Genomic DNA, 15,335 nt, shown 5'->3' with positions numbered 1-15,335 from the left:
GTTTGTTTCCTGGGTCCTTGGTATTGGTTTGTGGGTTTTCATTTCTATCGTGAGTTACTGTTTGGTTTGGGGTTTAATTTGTGATTTCATTTCGGTTATTACCACCTGCTCTTCTGTCCGTAACTATTTATTTTCCTTTGACATTTTTATACCTCTGAGAGATGTACTAAACATGACCACCATGGCGTGAAGGAGGGAGCTACTCTGAAGCGTTTCTGTTTTACCAAAACTAGTTAATATGAATACAAAGTGGGTCTAGGAACATCATTAAAGCAACCAGGCAACGGTAATTGGAACAAGGCTCACACAGCAAACAAAGGGTGTAGTATGGGAACCCACCACTGTTTCAACACTCCCTGGCCCCAGGCTCTCGAGTCTGTTCATCCGGGTGCAGGCTTTATTGCCCCGCCCTTGCCTTTATCTCTTTGATTTCCTATCCGGGACCATTTCCTCCCACACAGAAAGGCTTCCTTGGGCCTTACCACGAGGTGACTTGCGAGCCACAGACTCTCTGTCTGGGAATGCTCTGATGTTCACTGACAGTTTGGCTGGACAGAGAATTCGTGACAAAAATTTCATTTCAGTACTTTGAATATTTCATCTAAATGTCTTCTTAGCATCCGCGGCCCCCTCCCGCCCCCTTCCCTGGGAACTTAGCCTTGACCGTTGGTCTTTGGTACGTAATGGCTTTGGTGCTCACAGCGGGCTGACTGTGCTGTATCTAGTATTCTGTTGGCTCTGCTAACCTGAAGGTTGTTGAGCTTGAGGTAATCCGATGAGAACTTTTCAGTGTCAGCTCACTGGAAACTAATGTGTGCCAGCGAATGTGATGTCCCCATAAATGACGTGCTCTTTGCTCTCCTGCAGCCTGAGCAGCTGTGAATACCACCGTGAGACCGCAGAGACTTGAGCCTTTTACCAGTCTGTCATGAGGTGGACCTGGGCTCATGAGACCCCAGTTCCCCCTAAGGATATAGAAGCAGCTCACAGTCTCCAGGTTTGTCATGGTCGTGCAGGTAACTGCACTCCAACCACTGGTCTACCAAGCTGGGCAAGAGTGAGCTTTTCCTTTGGTGTCTTCCCTGAAGCAAATAGATGTTTTTCATGTCTTCCCAGGGTCTTCCTAGGGGCCACAGGGATCCTGAGGCTTGAACTTCATGTTAGTACTGTGTGGCCCTTGGTGAAAGCCTTGGGATGTTTTTATGTGAGGCTGGGGGTGGGAGGTGGGCACCAACAGATATGGCAGCCAGCACCTCAGCCACTCTCAGCCTTCTCTCAGCCACTAGAGGAAACTGCCCTGCCATTCAGCCAAGCTTCTTCCCCAGCTGGGGATCAAACCCAAGGCCTGGTGTTTGCCAGACAAGAACTGTCCCATGGACATTTGTCCCCCGCCCCTGCTCTAGCACTGCTTATAGTCCGAAGCAGACGGTGTTCAATCAGTAGGGACCGAAGAACTGTGTGACAGTCTTTGGTTGAGCAGGGAGAAGGGACTAAGAAATTAAATTATGTTCTAAAACAAAAGAAAAGCACACGGAAAAAGAATATGGTCTTCGATTTGCCCAAGGTTAGAACGGAGAGAAAGCTGAGCTGAGCAAGCGGCTATCCAAACAGACCCCTCGGAGGAATGTAGGCTCTTGGAGGTTTATTTCATTAAAAACCAAACCAAAACAGACTCATCCCCGTACCCTCACAGCAGCAGCATTCACAAGGCACGTATGAAATAGACACATTAAACATGTCACAGATCACTTAGGAAGATGCCGTCCACTGTTAACATGAATGAACATCCGAAAACGACGGTTAGAGGCCCCATTCCTCTGCCTGTGCAGCGAGAGGGAGTAATGGCCTTCCATGTACACGATCGCGGCACATGTCACAAGCCGTTACACCCCTCAGCACGCTCGCTAAGGACAGCAGCAGTTTTCAGAGCATTCCTATTTTCTGAGGCATCTGGAATTTATAGAACGAAAGAAGAAAGTTCTCTCTTTTCTCAGCTTAGAAAAGGCCCACAGTTCTATGTTCCTGGACAAAACCACCATGAAAAAGGACACCGTACATATTAAAAAATACCAAGGATATGATTTATATATTTGGGGACCAGAATAATAACCCTCTTCCCAAAACTGACTAGAGAATATATAAAAAATATAAAGTCAATTACACAAAAATAAAATAATGTTTGATTCAGATTATTGCTTAGGGAGCGGTATGACTATTGTTAGTGAAGCTCAGATTAGACACGACAGCATCAGTAACTGGAGCACACAGAGTTCTAGGATCAACATGTTCTATGACAGTTTTGACACACAGGAGTTGTCTGCACAGCAGCCACCACTGAGCTCTACCCGAAGGACCTGGGAGGCCACAGTCTATCATCCCACAGTAACTGTGGTGCGTGGAGACTTCCTCTCAGCTGCAAGTCCTTTTGTATGGAATACAGAGGAGTGCTTATCGAATTGTTCCCACAGGCGGGAGAGGGAAAACGGAAGCTCCAGTTTTAAACAAAGGCGAGTATAAGAGACAGAGCCATGGCACCGCATAAACACCAGTGTTACACCGTCGTCTGCCATCCTCTGGAAGCCTGCTGGGTAAAGCCATCCATTCTGGCTGTGGACTCAAGGGCAGCCACGCCCTGGGCAGCACTCCACGCCCTGGGCAGCTGGAGGTCTGAGTAGTTCTGTCTGCAGGTGACATGGTCGCAAGCACTGGGCAGGAGCCTACAAAAGCACAGCCTGGGCCGCCTCCCTGATGGTGGCTGCAGCCCTCTGCAGCTCTTCGTCTGTCTGCTCCACGGTGACCACAACCCTGATGCTGAGGAAGACAAAGCACAGGGATGCGGGGTCAAACACTTGTGCAGCGGACTGTTCTGGCTCTGCAGAAAGCCCTTCTACCTGCTGCTGTTTTCTTCCAGGCGTAGAAGGGAGCAGCTATGGCAGGGATCTGCAGCCTGCAGGCCTAACACAGTTCTCTGTGGCCATCCCCACACCCCTTTATCAAGTGCAAGTGTTCTGTTCTGGGGAAGCCACTGAGGTGGAAACCAGGCCCTCTCCTAGATCTCCTACTCTAAACAGCCCTGGGCCCAAAGTCAGCCCCGCTCGGACTAGGGATCGCCCGCGTGCTCCTATTAATAATTCATCTGGGAACACAGATGCCTATTTCAGAAGGTGAAGCAGATGTTTCCAAGTTCTTAGGACACAGGCTTGATGAGGCAACCTTCCTCCTGTCCTCTGCCAACAGTGGCTTTAAGCACTAGGCATGGTCGCCAAGGACACAGTGAAGGCAGGCACTGGAAGCAGTCAGAAGTAAAGGCATCTTGAGCAGCTGATTCTATGAACTTCCCTAGTTCTGGCATGGCCGTCTGCATGTGAGACATCAACCCAGCAGGGAGCTCTGTGCCCTAGTTCACCTGTACCTTACACTCTGTGTCCCAGACTGTCCCCGGAGGTGTTCAGCAAATTACAGTGTCTCATCTGCTGAAGATCCTGGTGTCCACCAGGATTCTCCTGAGCAGAAGCTGCTTGGCCTCGGGTGGGAACACACCCTAACAAACCCTCTACAAATCTAATCCGCTTCGGCCCGTTTCCCACTGTACTCAGCCAGAGCACTGTAACACCGGAGCTCAGGACATGAGTCTACAGTGTGGGAAAGTCATGTACAACAACCTAACTTCATATGTCATGCTAGTAGACACTACTAGATGACTGTTCTTCCGGGTGTGCTTCTCCATCATGGTGAATCTGCAGGGAACCTATCAGAAGCTGGGAACTGTCTGCACTTGATTCTCCTAGTCAGGGCGTCACCTGTTCTAAGCAGCCTTAACATCATGCCCGTCTTCTCTGTGGCCTCTGACCCAGGGCTATGGTGGCTGAAGTGTTCATGTCTTCTGGTCACAGTGTAGGCCCGTTGGGGTCACAGTTGAGTACTTCGACAGCCTATTTCAGGCCAACCCTCCCCCTTGCTTTGCGGTCCCGCTGTAGCTGGTGTCTGCAGGATGATGCAGACCGTGAGCACCGTTGGCAAGGTGACCACATCCAGGCTGCTCCCTTCTCTTGAGTGTCTCCATAGCACAAGTTACAGTTGGACTCCAGCTGTTACAGCTGCTCAAGAGTCTGTCCCCACAGTTCATTGTTGAGTCACCTAGGACGACACCCAGTCCTGTGATGCTTCTCAGTTAAAATGGAAAACAAATAGTTGTGCAATGAACCCAGGTGTGTGCTGTACTGTAAGGAAATTCTTATCCTGCAATAACATTTCAAGTTTCCCCAACACGACATATTTAAAGAGTGTAGAGCAGGAAGGTAGCGGTGCACTCTTATCTTACCAACCTTGGAGGAGGAAGGCACTTCTCTTCCTTGTCCAAGTAGCGTGCCTGAGTCAATGCGATGCCCTTATTCATGCACTGCAGGGAGAAAGGGGCTATTAGCAAGCCACTCAGATCACGGTGGACAGATGTGCTGTCCTCAAGTCTCTTCATTCATTTAGAGTTCTAGGAAACAAAGCTTATGTGTCCTACTGTACTCTCCAGGCAAACCCTTCTTTGGACTCAGACTTTCCTGTGATGGTGGCTACAGAGCCTATGAGATGTCTGACTGTGGTGGTTTGAATGAGAACAGTCCCCAGAGGCTCATATATTTGAATACTGGCCTCCAGTAGGTGGAACTGTTTGGGAAGGATTAGGAGGTGTGGTCTTCCCAGAGAAGGTATCTCACTGGGGATGGGATTCGAGGTTTCTAATCATCCTGCTACTCCCAGTGTGCTCTCTGCCTCCTACTTGTGGATCAAGGTGAGAGTTCAAGGCTGTTGCTGCCACGATGCCTCTTCTCCACTGTCATGGTCTCTGACTCTCTGAAATGGTAAGCCCAAATCAAACAAAGTTGTCTTCGTCTTGGTGTTTTATCACAGCAACAGGAGAGTGGCTAAGACACTGAGCCATCTCTCCAGCCTGTCTTCAGGCTTTGTTCTGAGAACGCTTGTGCATGCAGTCTGCCCGCTCACGTCCACTGCTTGCATGTGAGCCCTGCGCCTCTGAACAGCAGTGTTTGCTAAGGCAAAAGAGTGGGGCCAAGAGAGAGCACATATACGGGCATGAAGGTAATTCTTCCCACAGGGCAGTGCAGACCACCACGGGGGAGACAGGCAATAGGAGGCTGCCTCATGGGCTCCAGCTTTTGTAGAGCTTCTACTGTGTTCACTGTTGTGAGCCTACAGTCCTGTTGGAAACAGCAGACTCAACAGCCGCAGGGACACAATGCATTCAACCTAGCCGTGCTGGCTTGTCCACTGGTTGGTTCTGTGCATCTGTCTTACCTTTTCGAAAACCTCTAACCACAAACTCCTTTCATGTCTGTGTATTCTAGGGTAAGACACTGAGGCAGTAAAAGGATGGAGGCTGCTGTGTCCCTTTAAGGAAGGCCGACAGAGCTGAGCCTGAGAGGACATGTGTGATACGTTCTTTTCCAGCCGGTCACGTTAGCCTGACCATCAAACGGTGATAAGGATGTACGCGTGTCTTTAATTATGAATCTTAGATTTGGTAGTCAGTGGTCCCAAGAGGTTCTGTACTGTGTGCACTGTGTGCTGTGTGCACTGTGTGCTGTGTGCACTGTGTGCCGTGTGCACTGTGTGCCGTGTGCACTGTGTGCTGTGTGCACTGTGTGCTGTGTGCACTGTGTGCTGTGTGCACTGTGTACCATGTACAGTACTCCATGCAAGTCAGACATGGCAGGATGAAGGCAACCCAGGCAGCCTATGCAACCACAAGAGGTCTTCACCCTGAGTATCACCTGACCAACCAGTGTTCTCCAGGCACACCACAGGGATGAAGGGGACAGGCGGCAGACTACTTCAAAGAGCCTGGTGGTACTGCTCAGGGCAGCAGGAGAGTGGAATGAAGGCATAGCAGCTTAACCCTGTGCCAGGTTCTGGGGGAAGGCTGCCAGGCCCCAGGCGTGCATGTCCTCAGTGCTGCAGCACACTGCAGCGAGGACTGGGCAAGAGCCTGGAAGAACGGCAGGGTGGCTTCTGGAGAGGCAGCTACTGCTGGGAGGATAGGCCAAGCAAATGACCAGTGAGCTCAGAGAGTCAACAATTTAGCAGAAATTAGTAAAATAAGTAATAGCAAAACTCATAAACAGAAATGTAGTCAGGACTAGCAGCCCAAGCCTGCAATTCCAGCACTCAGGATGCTGAGTTAGGATGGCCGTGAGTTGGAAGTCCAGCCTAGGCTAGGTGGTGAATTCCAGGCTAGCCTGGTGACAAAGACTGCAAAGGTGAGTGTTCTGCAGGGCTGTTTAGGAGAGGCTGAGCACAGTTATACCCAATGCAGTGGCCAGGGCACAACTTCAGGAGCTAGGCTGACACGGTGAGAAAAGCCCTCAGCCTGCCCTTCAGGTACCCTGTGAGCTCCCGGGGCTGGCTGGGACGGCTGCCGTGAGTGTGTTGAGCAGTAGCTGGCTGCTTTTGTGGTGGGGAGGTATTGGAAAATGAGGTAAGCGAGGGTGGGGGCCAACTGTGTAACCGCATACTCACTTGCTCTACAATCTCCTGAAGCAGCTTCATATCTCTCTCCCGAGAGCCCGTGCTCTCTTCCAGCTGGAGGTGAAGCGCTGGGCAAAGGGACTCCCCCACCACTTTTAAACCGGAAACCCTAGAGAGAAAGCACACATGGCATAGGTACACTGCGGGCTCACAGAGATCCCACACAATGTAACTGTGAGGGCAGGGGCAGGAACACAGGGCTCATGCTTGCCTAGCATGCGGAGGCCCAGGGTTCAGTCCTAATGGCAGAGATAAAACACATGAACAGGTAATAGCCATGTCAAGGCCTACTGCAGGAAAAGCAGAATTGGGGATGCAGACAGGAACACCCATTGCATGATGGGGGATTCCATCTTGAGAAGCAATGGGCAACTTCCCATCCAGGAAATGCCTGTGAAACTGTTTCTCTGAGCACAGGGAGTTCATGGGATGTTGTGGTGTCTCCTTTCCAGTGTCCCATGGGGATCTGGGCATCCTTGTTGCTTGTCCCTAATGGTCAACCCTTTCATAGCCTCCTCATCACCTTGGGCTCTTCACCTGGTATACACTTCTCCCGTCCCCAAGAAAGCTGTCCATTGTGAGATCCAGATCATGCAGCCTGTGTGTGTGTGTGTGTGTGTGTGTGTGTGTGTGTGTGTTCCCTTGGGACCCACTTACAGCAGGATGTGCACTGCAATTTTCTATCATTTTTCCTGTTTGCTTCCTTCACGTGTACACATGACCATGCTCACCTCCTTCCTTATTACCTGAGTTTTAGAGTGCCATGGAGACATGACATAACAACGCTATAGTCTGACCAACAACACTGTATTCTGACTATCAACAACAGGTTTAAGTGGCGGACTGTCTTGTCTGTGTGATCTACTTTAAATCTTGTGTGGATTAAGATGTTCTTCTACAAATCACACAGAAATGTGATTTGTCAGGGAAGGAGACAGATTTCTCTAGGGTAAGTCTCCTCTTGATTGTTAGAGACACAAGACATGGGGCAACCACATGAGTTCACTCACTCAGGTTCACCTTCACTGCGCTATCCATTTCCAAGGATGCAGCTGTGGTCACGCCATCTGAGCCTGGCTGCCTTTGTTCAGCACCTCTTTCTTAGGGAGAGCAGAATGCAAAGGAAGGCACGGTGGTCCCTGACCTGAACACTATCAGACATGCCAGCTGAGCCTGAGGTGGGTCCTGTTGGTTCTGCACCACGGTTACCACTGGCCAAGCATAGAAGGAACAATCAGCTCTCAGGTCTAGTGGAATCAGTTCTAGTGGAAGGTCAGCAGGAGCAGTGGATAGGGCGTGAGCAACTCTTGAGTAGACCGACTAGCAACAAAGAGCAGGGAAAGGAGGGGTCACATGGACGGGATAATAAAGGCATGGAGTGGAGCTACTGTAATGTCCCGGGAAAGGGGAGGGCCAAACGAGACAGAGGACAGGCCTAAAACAGAAAAGGGCAATCAAGGACCTGAGTTTGAGTCCCCAGAACCTATGTGGAAATGCTGGGTTGTGGTTGTGCACGCTGGCCAGGATCCTGTGCTGAGGAGTCTGGAGAAAGGCACAGCATTCAAGTTTGCCAGCCAAGCCTGCTGGGCAAGTTGTAGGCCAATGAGTCTGTTTCTCAAAACCCAAGACGATGGTAACTATGAAAGCAAGTGGTCCTCCCTATACACAGGCACATATGTATGCTTGTAAACACACACATCTTCAGGTTGAATTCTGGTGCCACAGAAAATGATCTCACATTGTTCTAGATCTTTCCTTTAGCTCCCTAAGGAGATTCATATACAAGAATTATGAAACAATTTGAGGCTACACCCTAAAGAGTAGAGTGCTGAGCACAGTCTTCTCAGGAGACCAAGATAAAGGCATGTGAAGTCTTAAAAGGAAGTCTACAAGTTAGGGACAGCAGAATGCAAAGAGAGACACAAACACACACCCCCCTATGTTGGCAGGAGGAACACTGGCTCAGCTGTCCATGAGAATACAGGGAGTAACAGCATCAGCCCAGGCTATCCATTAGAGTGGGTGGACAGAGCCAGGATTAGAGGAAAGAAGTTTGGACAGGGCTGGAGACGGTAAGGTAGAACTTGGAGAAAGCTGGAGCACATGCCACCTCAGGTTGGTGCTAGTGGATGTGCAACCTTCCAGTGTGCTGTGCTGTGCCGGAAATTAAGAGTACACACAGTGACCTTCCCACCACAAATCATGCAAGAGCCACTCCGCATGCAGGAGACACGGAGCAGCACAGTCTGCCTGTTCTACACAACAGCTGTGGCCACTCACTCACCCACTGTCACTTCCAGCAGTGTCTATCCCCACATCTTACAAAAGAGTCAGAACTTTCACAACTCATGAGACACACATCTCCTCAGGGAGCTAAAGGAAAGATCTAGAACAACGTGGGATCATTTCTTGTGGCACCAAAACTCAGCCTGAAGACTTTCTCTTTTTTTAAAAAAGTGAACATTCATTACTAACTTTAATCCGTTTTCTTTTCTAGGCCCCATTTACTAATAGTGGTGCGGGAGTAGGACTGTCCTGTACACAGCACTGTACACAGCCGTGCACTTTCTGACAAGATGAGACTCACCACGCTCACTTGGGTCAGCACAGGGCCCACTACCAGGCTGTGTGACTTCTAGGAAAGCAAGGCCGTGACTTTAAGACATGGTGAACAGCAGGTCTGCTTGTATTCGAAGCTGCATGCACTGAGATTTTGCTTTTGTGGTTGCTATGCAGTTGCAGGGCCCAGAGCTCATAAACTCAGGACTGCACTGATGGAGCATGGTGGAGACCCACGCTCTGTTGCCGAAACCCACACTTACCCTTGTAGGGACTTGTGGATGGTCTGGCACTTTTTCTTTAAAACTGCAAAAATCCCTGCATAGAAAAAGAGTTTGGTGGTGTATTTAAGACATCTGTTGGTACCAGCTTACGATTTCTCTAAGAGCCCAGATCCTAAGACTGAAGCACTGTGGATGTTCTGGGTGTGAACAGACACTCAGCTATGCCCGGCTTGAGGGCCTGGGCTTCATGATGTCACCAACTGGTCCTTCTCACTGGTGCTGCTCGCTCTCAGCAAGCCCAGGGGTGATGGCTTCGGAGACAAACATAGCCCTCGCCCTTACTGAGAGCTACCCAAGCCCAGCCACGACCACTGGGTACACACTTCCTACTCTGATCTTAACTTGAAACCAGTAGGCAGCAGAGTAACTTTTTGGGATGTTTTCCGTTTATTCAAGGAAAGCTGGAGACACACCTCTGACTGTGAGAGCCCTCTGCTGGGGACTCAGGAGTGCCAGCTAAGCAAGGCCTCTTCTCCTCCTGTCACTTGCATTTCTTCATTACTAGTGTGTCGGGGGGAGGGAGTCACCCAGCACTGACCTTGCGTGGATTTTATGGACTCAGTTCCCTCCTGCTGTGTCTGGGCTCTGGGCTCATACAGGCTGCCGTGGTTGCATGGCACGCACCGTAACCTGCAGAGCCATCTCGCCAGCCTCTTTATGGTTTTAAGAGCTGCACCATTACAGTCAAAGGCCATTTGCTAAATTCCCAGTTAACTTTTCACTCTGCCCAGAGTTGTTTGCTGACAAGACAGGCAAGCACTGTTAATTGATGCCTCAAAGGCTGAAGGGAAGCCAAGGCAGAAAAGGACATCTACCAAAGTTTAGCACACTCATCGGGCTTCCCAAACTATGGCGACCATTACACTTGGGGAAGCACTGAGGCCTGGCACTGGCCCAGGCCCCACCTTTCCTAGCATTGCTACCTGGAGTAGCAGCCAGCCACTCTGGCTCTAGCCCCTAGTTTGGAGGTGAAGCCCTCTACACAGTCCTGGGCAGGGGTGGCTTCTCCACTGCCATCATCTCATGATGCCAGGCATGGGTGAGCCCGCCTATCTGAAATGCTGGGACGGGAATGGTTTGGATCTTCATGTTTCATACTATGTGGCATTTTCATAGACGATAGGTCGAATTTTAAATACTTGTACTCAACAAGTTTGGATATTGTTTTTGTATTAGGACACTTGTTTTCTAAATAACTTGATTTCTAAATACTTGTCTGGTAAATAATTTCCTTGGGCTGGTTCTTCTGGAAAGCCAGATGGTCCACAGCCAAGAGAACCAACTTTACAGACCATACCTGGGTTCTCCTCCATGATGTTGAGGGCCTCAATGGCGGCAGCGGCTAGCAGGGGGGGCAGTGAAGCTGAAAAGCAGTATCCTTGGCCAGAGAGCCGCTAAGGAGGAACAGACGGACATGTTCTCTGTGGAGAGGGACTTTTGGAAGGCACCCAGTCCCCACCGACAGGCCACACCCATTTGAACAGCAAGCATACTGACTGAACCACCAGGGTGCACAGATAACAAAACTGAGATGCTTTCTCAAGAGTTAAGGACTTCATGTGTCTGTAAACACTTTGCATTATCCTTTTAAGACGGGCTTTAAGGGGGCTGGAGACCTCTGCTCTTCCAGAGGTCCTGAGTTCAATTCCCAGCATCCACATGGTGGCTCATAACTATCTGTAATGAGAGCTGAGGCCCTCTTCTGGTGTGTCTGAAGACAGCTACAGTATGTTCATATAAATAAAACAAAACCAAACCCTTTAAAACAACAACCACCAAAAAACCAAAAATCACCCAGGCTTTTAAATAAAACCTATGTAATAAATTATGAGTTAAATCTTGTCTTAGAAGCTGCACTCTGAAGGGATGGTGGGGACAATCATCTGCAATTGTCCTTCATTTCTAAGAGGCATCACCTGATGGTCAACCACGAAAGAGCGGCCACAGCAGAAGCCCCCAACAGAAGCGAGCGCATTCTCCATGTTAGCACTGATAAGGTCGATGTCGTCAATCTGCCAGGAAAACAGAAAGCCAGTCACTCCCAGGCCAGCACGAGGACCATGGCCTTCCTCACTAAATTTCATGCAGTTACAGCTCACCTAGGCCCCTACACACTTGCTGGTGTCAGCCATTGCTTAACTTCCTGTGGCATCGCACTCTTTTCTCTGGGGTAGTACGGTGCTTGGTGCACACAGCTAAGGGGATTTTGTATTTTATCTATCAACTAGGTGACAGCCAGCAAAGCACATTTTAGAGAAAGGCTCCCTGCACCTCCCCACGGTGGCCAGCAAAGCAGCTGTCACCGGCCTGGGCACCAGGAGCACAGCCCAGGGCACTTGGCCACTCTGGCTCTACTTTCCTGTAGGGCAAGGAAACGGGTCAATGTTATTCCAACTTTTGGGGCCTTTATAGTAGATTTGCTGAATTCATTCTTGCTGATGTTTTTGACAGCATGCATGTATGTGTCAAAATTATATATCAAATATGACTACACATACTGCAACTTACACAAACACACTCACGGCACAACTGTATTATGTACTTCCATAAATATATGTAGAAGGTTAATACTAAAAGCATCTTTGGAAGAACTAGGGGAATCCTCTTTGTTGCTGTTTGGGTGTGGGATCATTTGGCAGCCCAGAAGATCAGTTTCCCAACTGCTGGGATCACGGGCACCTGTCACTATGCCCTGTACCAAGGCAATTCTTCAGCATCTTAACAAATTAACACAAACCTAGCTGCACCTAGAAGAGACATGGAAAGCCAAGCTACCCTGCCCCTGCCCCCACCCCTGGGAAAAAAGAACAAAAATGTCAGAGGGAAGACAGGGTTCCGCTTGACCTGACCAGATCTACCTAGACATCAAGGCCTCATGAACTGTCTGGATGGGTGAAGTCTTTTCCTTGACAGGCTTCCGACAGGGGAGCTTCCCCAGCGAGAGAACTCACACTGATCCCATAGTGCTCGGTGACTCCTCGCCCATGCTCCCCAAGGACTCCGAACGACAGGCTCTCCTCCAGGAAGATCCTTGCTTTGTATTTATACTTTAACCTCACCTAGGTTTTAAGAGAGCAAACCAAACAAACAAACTTAAAGCCATCACTGTTAGCAGCGTACAGAGTGTCTTTCGGAGAAAAAAAGTTAAACTTATAAAATACTGACAGTTGACCCTCAATATCTATGAATAAAATGTACCTACTTGTTAAAATCTGTGACTCTGAAATCAATATCCGTCCTTTAGAAGCTCATGTGTGTGGGTGGTGAAGGACAAGTGAGCTACCCACCAGAGTGTGCTCCCAGAGAGGAAAGGTCACTGGGTTCTAAGTGTCCTTTGTGTAGCACTACTGTGCACTGTCACGCCATTGTGCCTTTGCTAGTGACTCCATTGCTCACACTGGCCCTGCTAGTGTGCTTTCTAGTATCTTACATGCAGAAAGCTGAGAGATACCTTCTAGGAAAATGTACATTGGAGAAATTCCCTTCAGCATCAATTGTGAGGTTGTGGGCAGGAGTGCAGTGGGAATGAATCAACGGTCTGCACTAGACAGAGTCACACGCGAGCCCCAGAGCAACAGCTCACCCTTCCCTCTGTGCCTGTGCACAGCCCCTTTACGGGATGAAGAACAGCAAATGCTACAACTGTTCTGTTCGTCTCTGATATGACCCAGCTTAGCAAGGACAGCACAATGCCTGGCTTTAAGAAGGGAAATGAGAAGACAAGTATGTGTAACAGACACAACGTATCTGACTACATATAAACCCCCTGGGAAATAATTCTTTTTCTCAGCGGTTGGTTTAATTTGGATCCACAGAATGCCTGAGTGGAAAAATGTTTTATTACATTTATTGTGGCTCGCTTATCTGCTTTCCTCTTACTTTATTTATGAATTTACATTTTTTTTTTAACTTTTCTATTTTTTGGAGCTGGGGACTGAACCCAGGGCCTTGCTCTTGCTAGGCAAGCGCTCTACCACTGAGCTAAATCCCCAGCCCGTGAATTTACATTTTAAGAGAAGACTCTTACTCTGTAGCCAAGGTTAGTCTAGAGCTCGCATGCAGGACAGGAGGGTCTACGACTTGTGTTGCTCCCTCTGTCTGAGTCCCTCAGCGCTAGGATACAGACATGCAGACGCCCCCGACATGGATCGCTAGGTGGTTGTTTCCTGTTGTCAGACTTCTAAGTAAATCTTTTCCTTTCAAGTTTTTGTTGTTTTGAAACAGGGTTTCTCTGTGCAGCCATAGCTGGCCTGGAACCCACTCTGTAGACCAGGATGGCCTTAAACTCAGAGATCTGCCTGCCTCTGCCTCCCGAATGCTGGGATTAAAGGCGTGTGCCATGACCACCTGGCAGAAGACATGTATGAAGTTATTAAATAAAAAGTATTCTTAAATTTACCAACAATGCATTAGGAAGTGTCACGTGCAATTTCTATGTATTTCTCCAATCTGTACTTTAATTACATGCAATGTGCATGTAATCAGCTGCACAGCCACATTAAAGGACAGCGTCACAAGCTACTCAGCTTCTACTGCAATGAGGACCTGTGTGAAGCCCTTCCCCGGTCCACACTCTGGTTCACGCCTGCACCTTTACCTATTACAGGTCCCACTACTAAGCTCCTCCCACTGTAAGCACGGACACGCCCCCTCCTGAGCGGCTGGTGAGTGAGCTGTCCCACTGCTGTTAAGTGGGCGGGGGATAGTGGGCATTTGGTTGGATTTTTTTCCATCAAAAATGCTCATTTAAGGGAAAGCTCTTCGACACTGACTCTTCCTTAACAGAGCGAGATACCAAGCTCTAAAACACGTTTACGAAACAGTAACAAGAGCCCAGCACTTGGAGGGAAGCAGTGAAGAGCACAGGGTCCCAGGCAACAGAATTCCTTCTGTCGTCTCTGCACCATCAGCACTTTCAACCCTCTGCTGCCAGCTTCTCTGACTTTGTCCCACCAGGTACCTGTGCCTGGGCGCAATGCCCTGGAACTCTTACCCCACACAAAGCAGCACTAGGGATGGCTCAGTGCATAAAGCCCACCCGAGTCTAATCCTAGGACCCACACGGTACATTCTTCAAGCTGTCCTCTGACCTCCACACACGTGCAATGTGGCATTCATGTTCTTCCTCAACACCACATAAATAAATGTGCCGAATGCTTTGAAAACCCTGCTGTAATAAGTCTGGCTCCCCACCCCCTCTATCCTGTCAGTCTTTGACAGCCTTACAAAGCCGGGAAGATGAAGAAAAACCCGTCACTTGCATCAGTATTTACAGGTTATTTAATATCCTCAGAAGACGTATGTATGAGAAGTTTCACAAATACCCCGTGAAGCCCTTAACTCGAGTTCTTATTCAACCACCGGACTCCTGTCCAGTGGGGGGCCTGGGCCACCAGCTCAGCCACAAAGCCATCAATCTATGCACTCTGTCCTGTCCATAAGATGTGCTGGAGCAAAGCTGGTGCAGAACTGTGGGACTGGTGAACCAATGACTGGTTCAACTTGAGACCCATGCATGAGAGGGAGTCCACCCCTGACACTGCCTAGAGGGCCAGGAACTAGAGGTTGGAAGTCCAGAGACCCATGTGGGATAGAACCAAACACAAATGGCAAAAAAAGAGAGAAAGCCAATGAAATGGCTCCTAGTGACACTGTGCTATGCTCAAGGCTGGTGTCTAACCCAGAGGTCCTCTGAGAGGCTCCACCCAGCAGCTGATGGCTGAATGCAGACCTACAGGCAAACCTCAGGCAGAGCCTGGGGAGGCCCACAGAAGGGGGGGGGAAGGGCTGTAGCAGCCAGAGGGATCAAGGGCGCCACAAAAAGCCCCACTGAATCAATTAACCAGGGCCCAGAGGGGCTCACAGAGACTAAATTGCCAACCAGCATGGGACCGAGCTAGGCCTGCTACACATGTTACAGCTGTGTAGCTTGGCCTTCGTGTGGGACTCCAAGCA

At 49.4% G+C, this 15,335-nt stretch overlaps 1 protein-coding gene across 4 annotated transcripts in view; it reads right to left on the bottom strand.

Moving 5' to 3' along the window:
• Nucleotides 1-1,115: 1,115 nt before the first annotated feature.
• The window catches only part of Sptlc1 (serine palmitoyltransferase, long chain base subunit 1), a 39,255-nt gene continuing 25,035 nt past the window's right edge, over nt 1,116-15,335 (bottom strand). For 3 of the 4 annotated variants that reach the window (XM_087590967.1, XM_087590969.1, XM_087590968.1), the window contains 7 exons: nt 12,332-12,439; nt 11,297-11,392; nt 10,678-10,774; nt 9,360-9,414; nt 6,529-6,646; nt 4,326-4,399; nt 1,628-2,811 (listed from right to left, as the gene is read on the bottom strand). In XM_087590967.1, coding sequence (XP_087447093.1) covers nt 2,718-2,811; nt 4,326-4,399; nt 6,529-6,646; nt 9,360-9,414; nt 10,678-10,774; nt 11,297-11,392; nt 12,332-12,439 — 642 coding nt within the window. In that variant the 3' untranslated portion in view covers nt 1,628-2,717. 4 annotated transcript variants of the gene reach the window in all.

This window comes from Rattus norvegicus, chromosome 17 (genome assembly GCF_021556685.1).
Source record: "Rattus norvegicus strain SHRSP/BbbUtx chromosome 17, alternate assembly SHRSP_T2T, whole genome shotgun sequence".
Taxonomy (NCBI): domain Eukaryota; kingdom Metazoa; phylum Chordata; class Mammalia; order Rodentia; family Muridae; genus Rattus; species Rattus norvegicus.
This window is presented reverse-complemented; position numbering and strand designations above follow the sequence as displayed.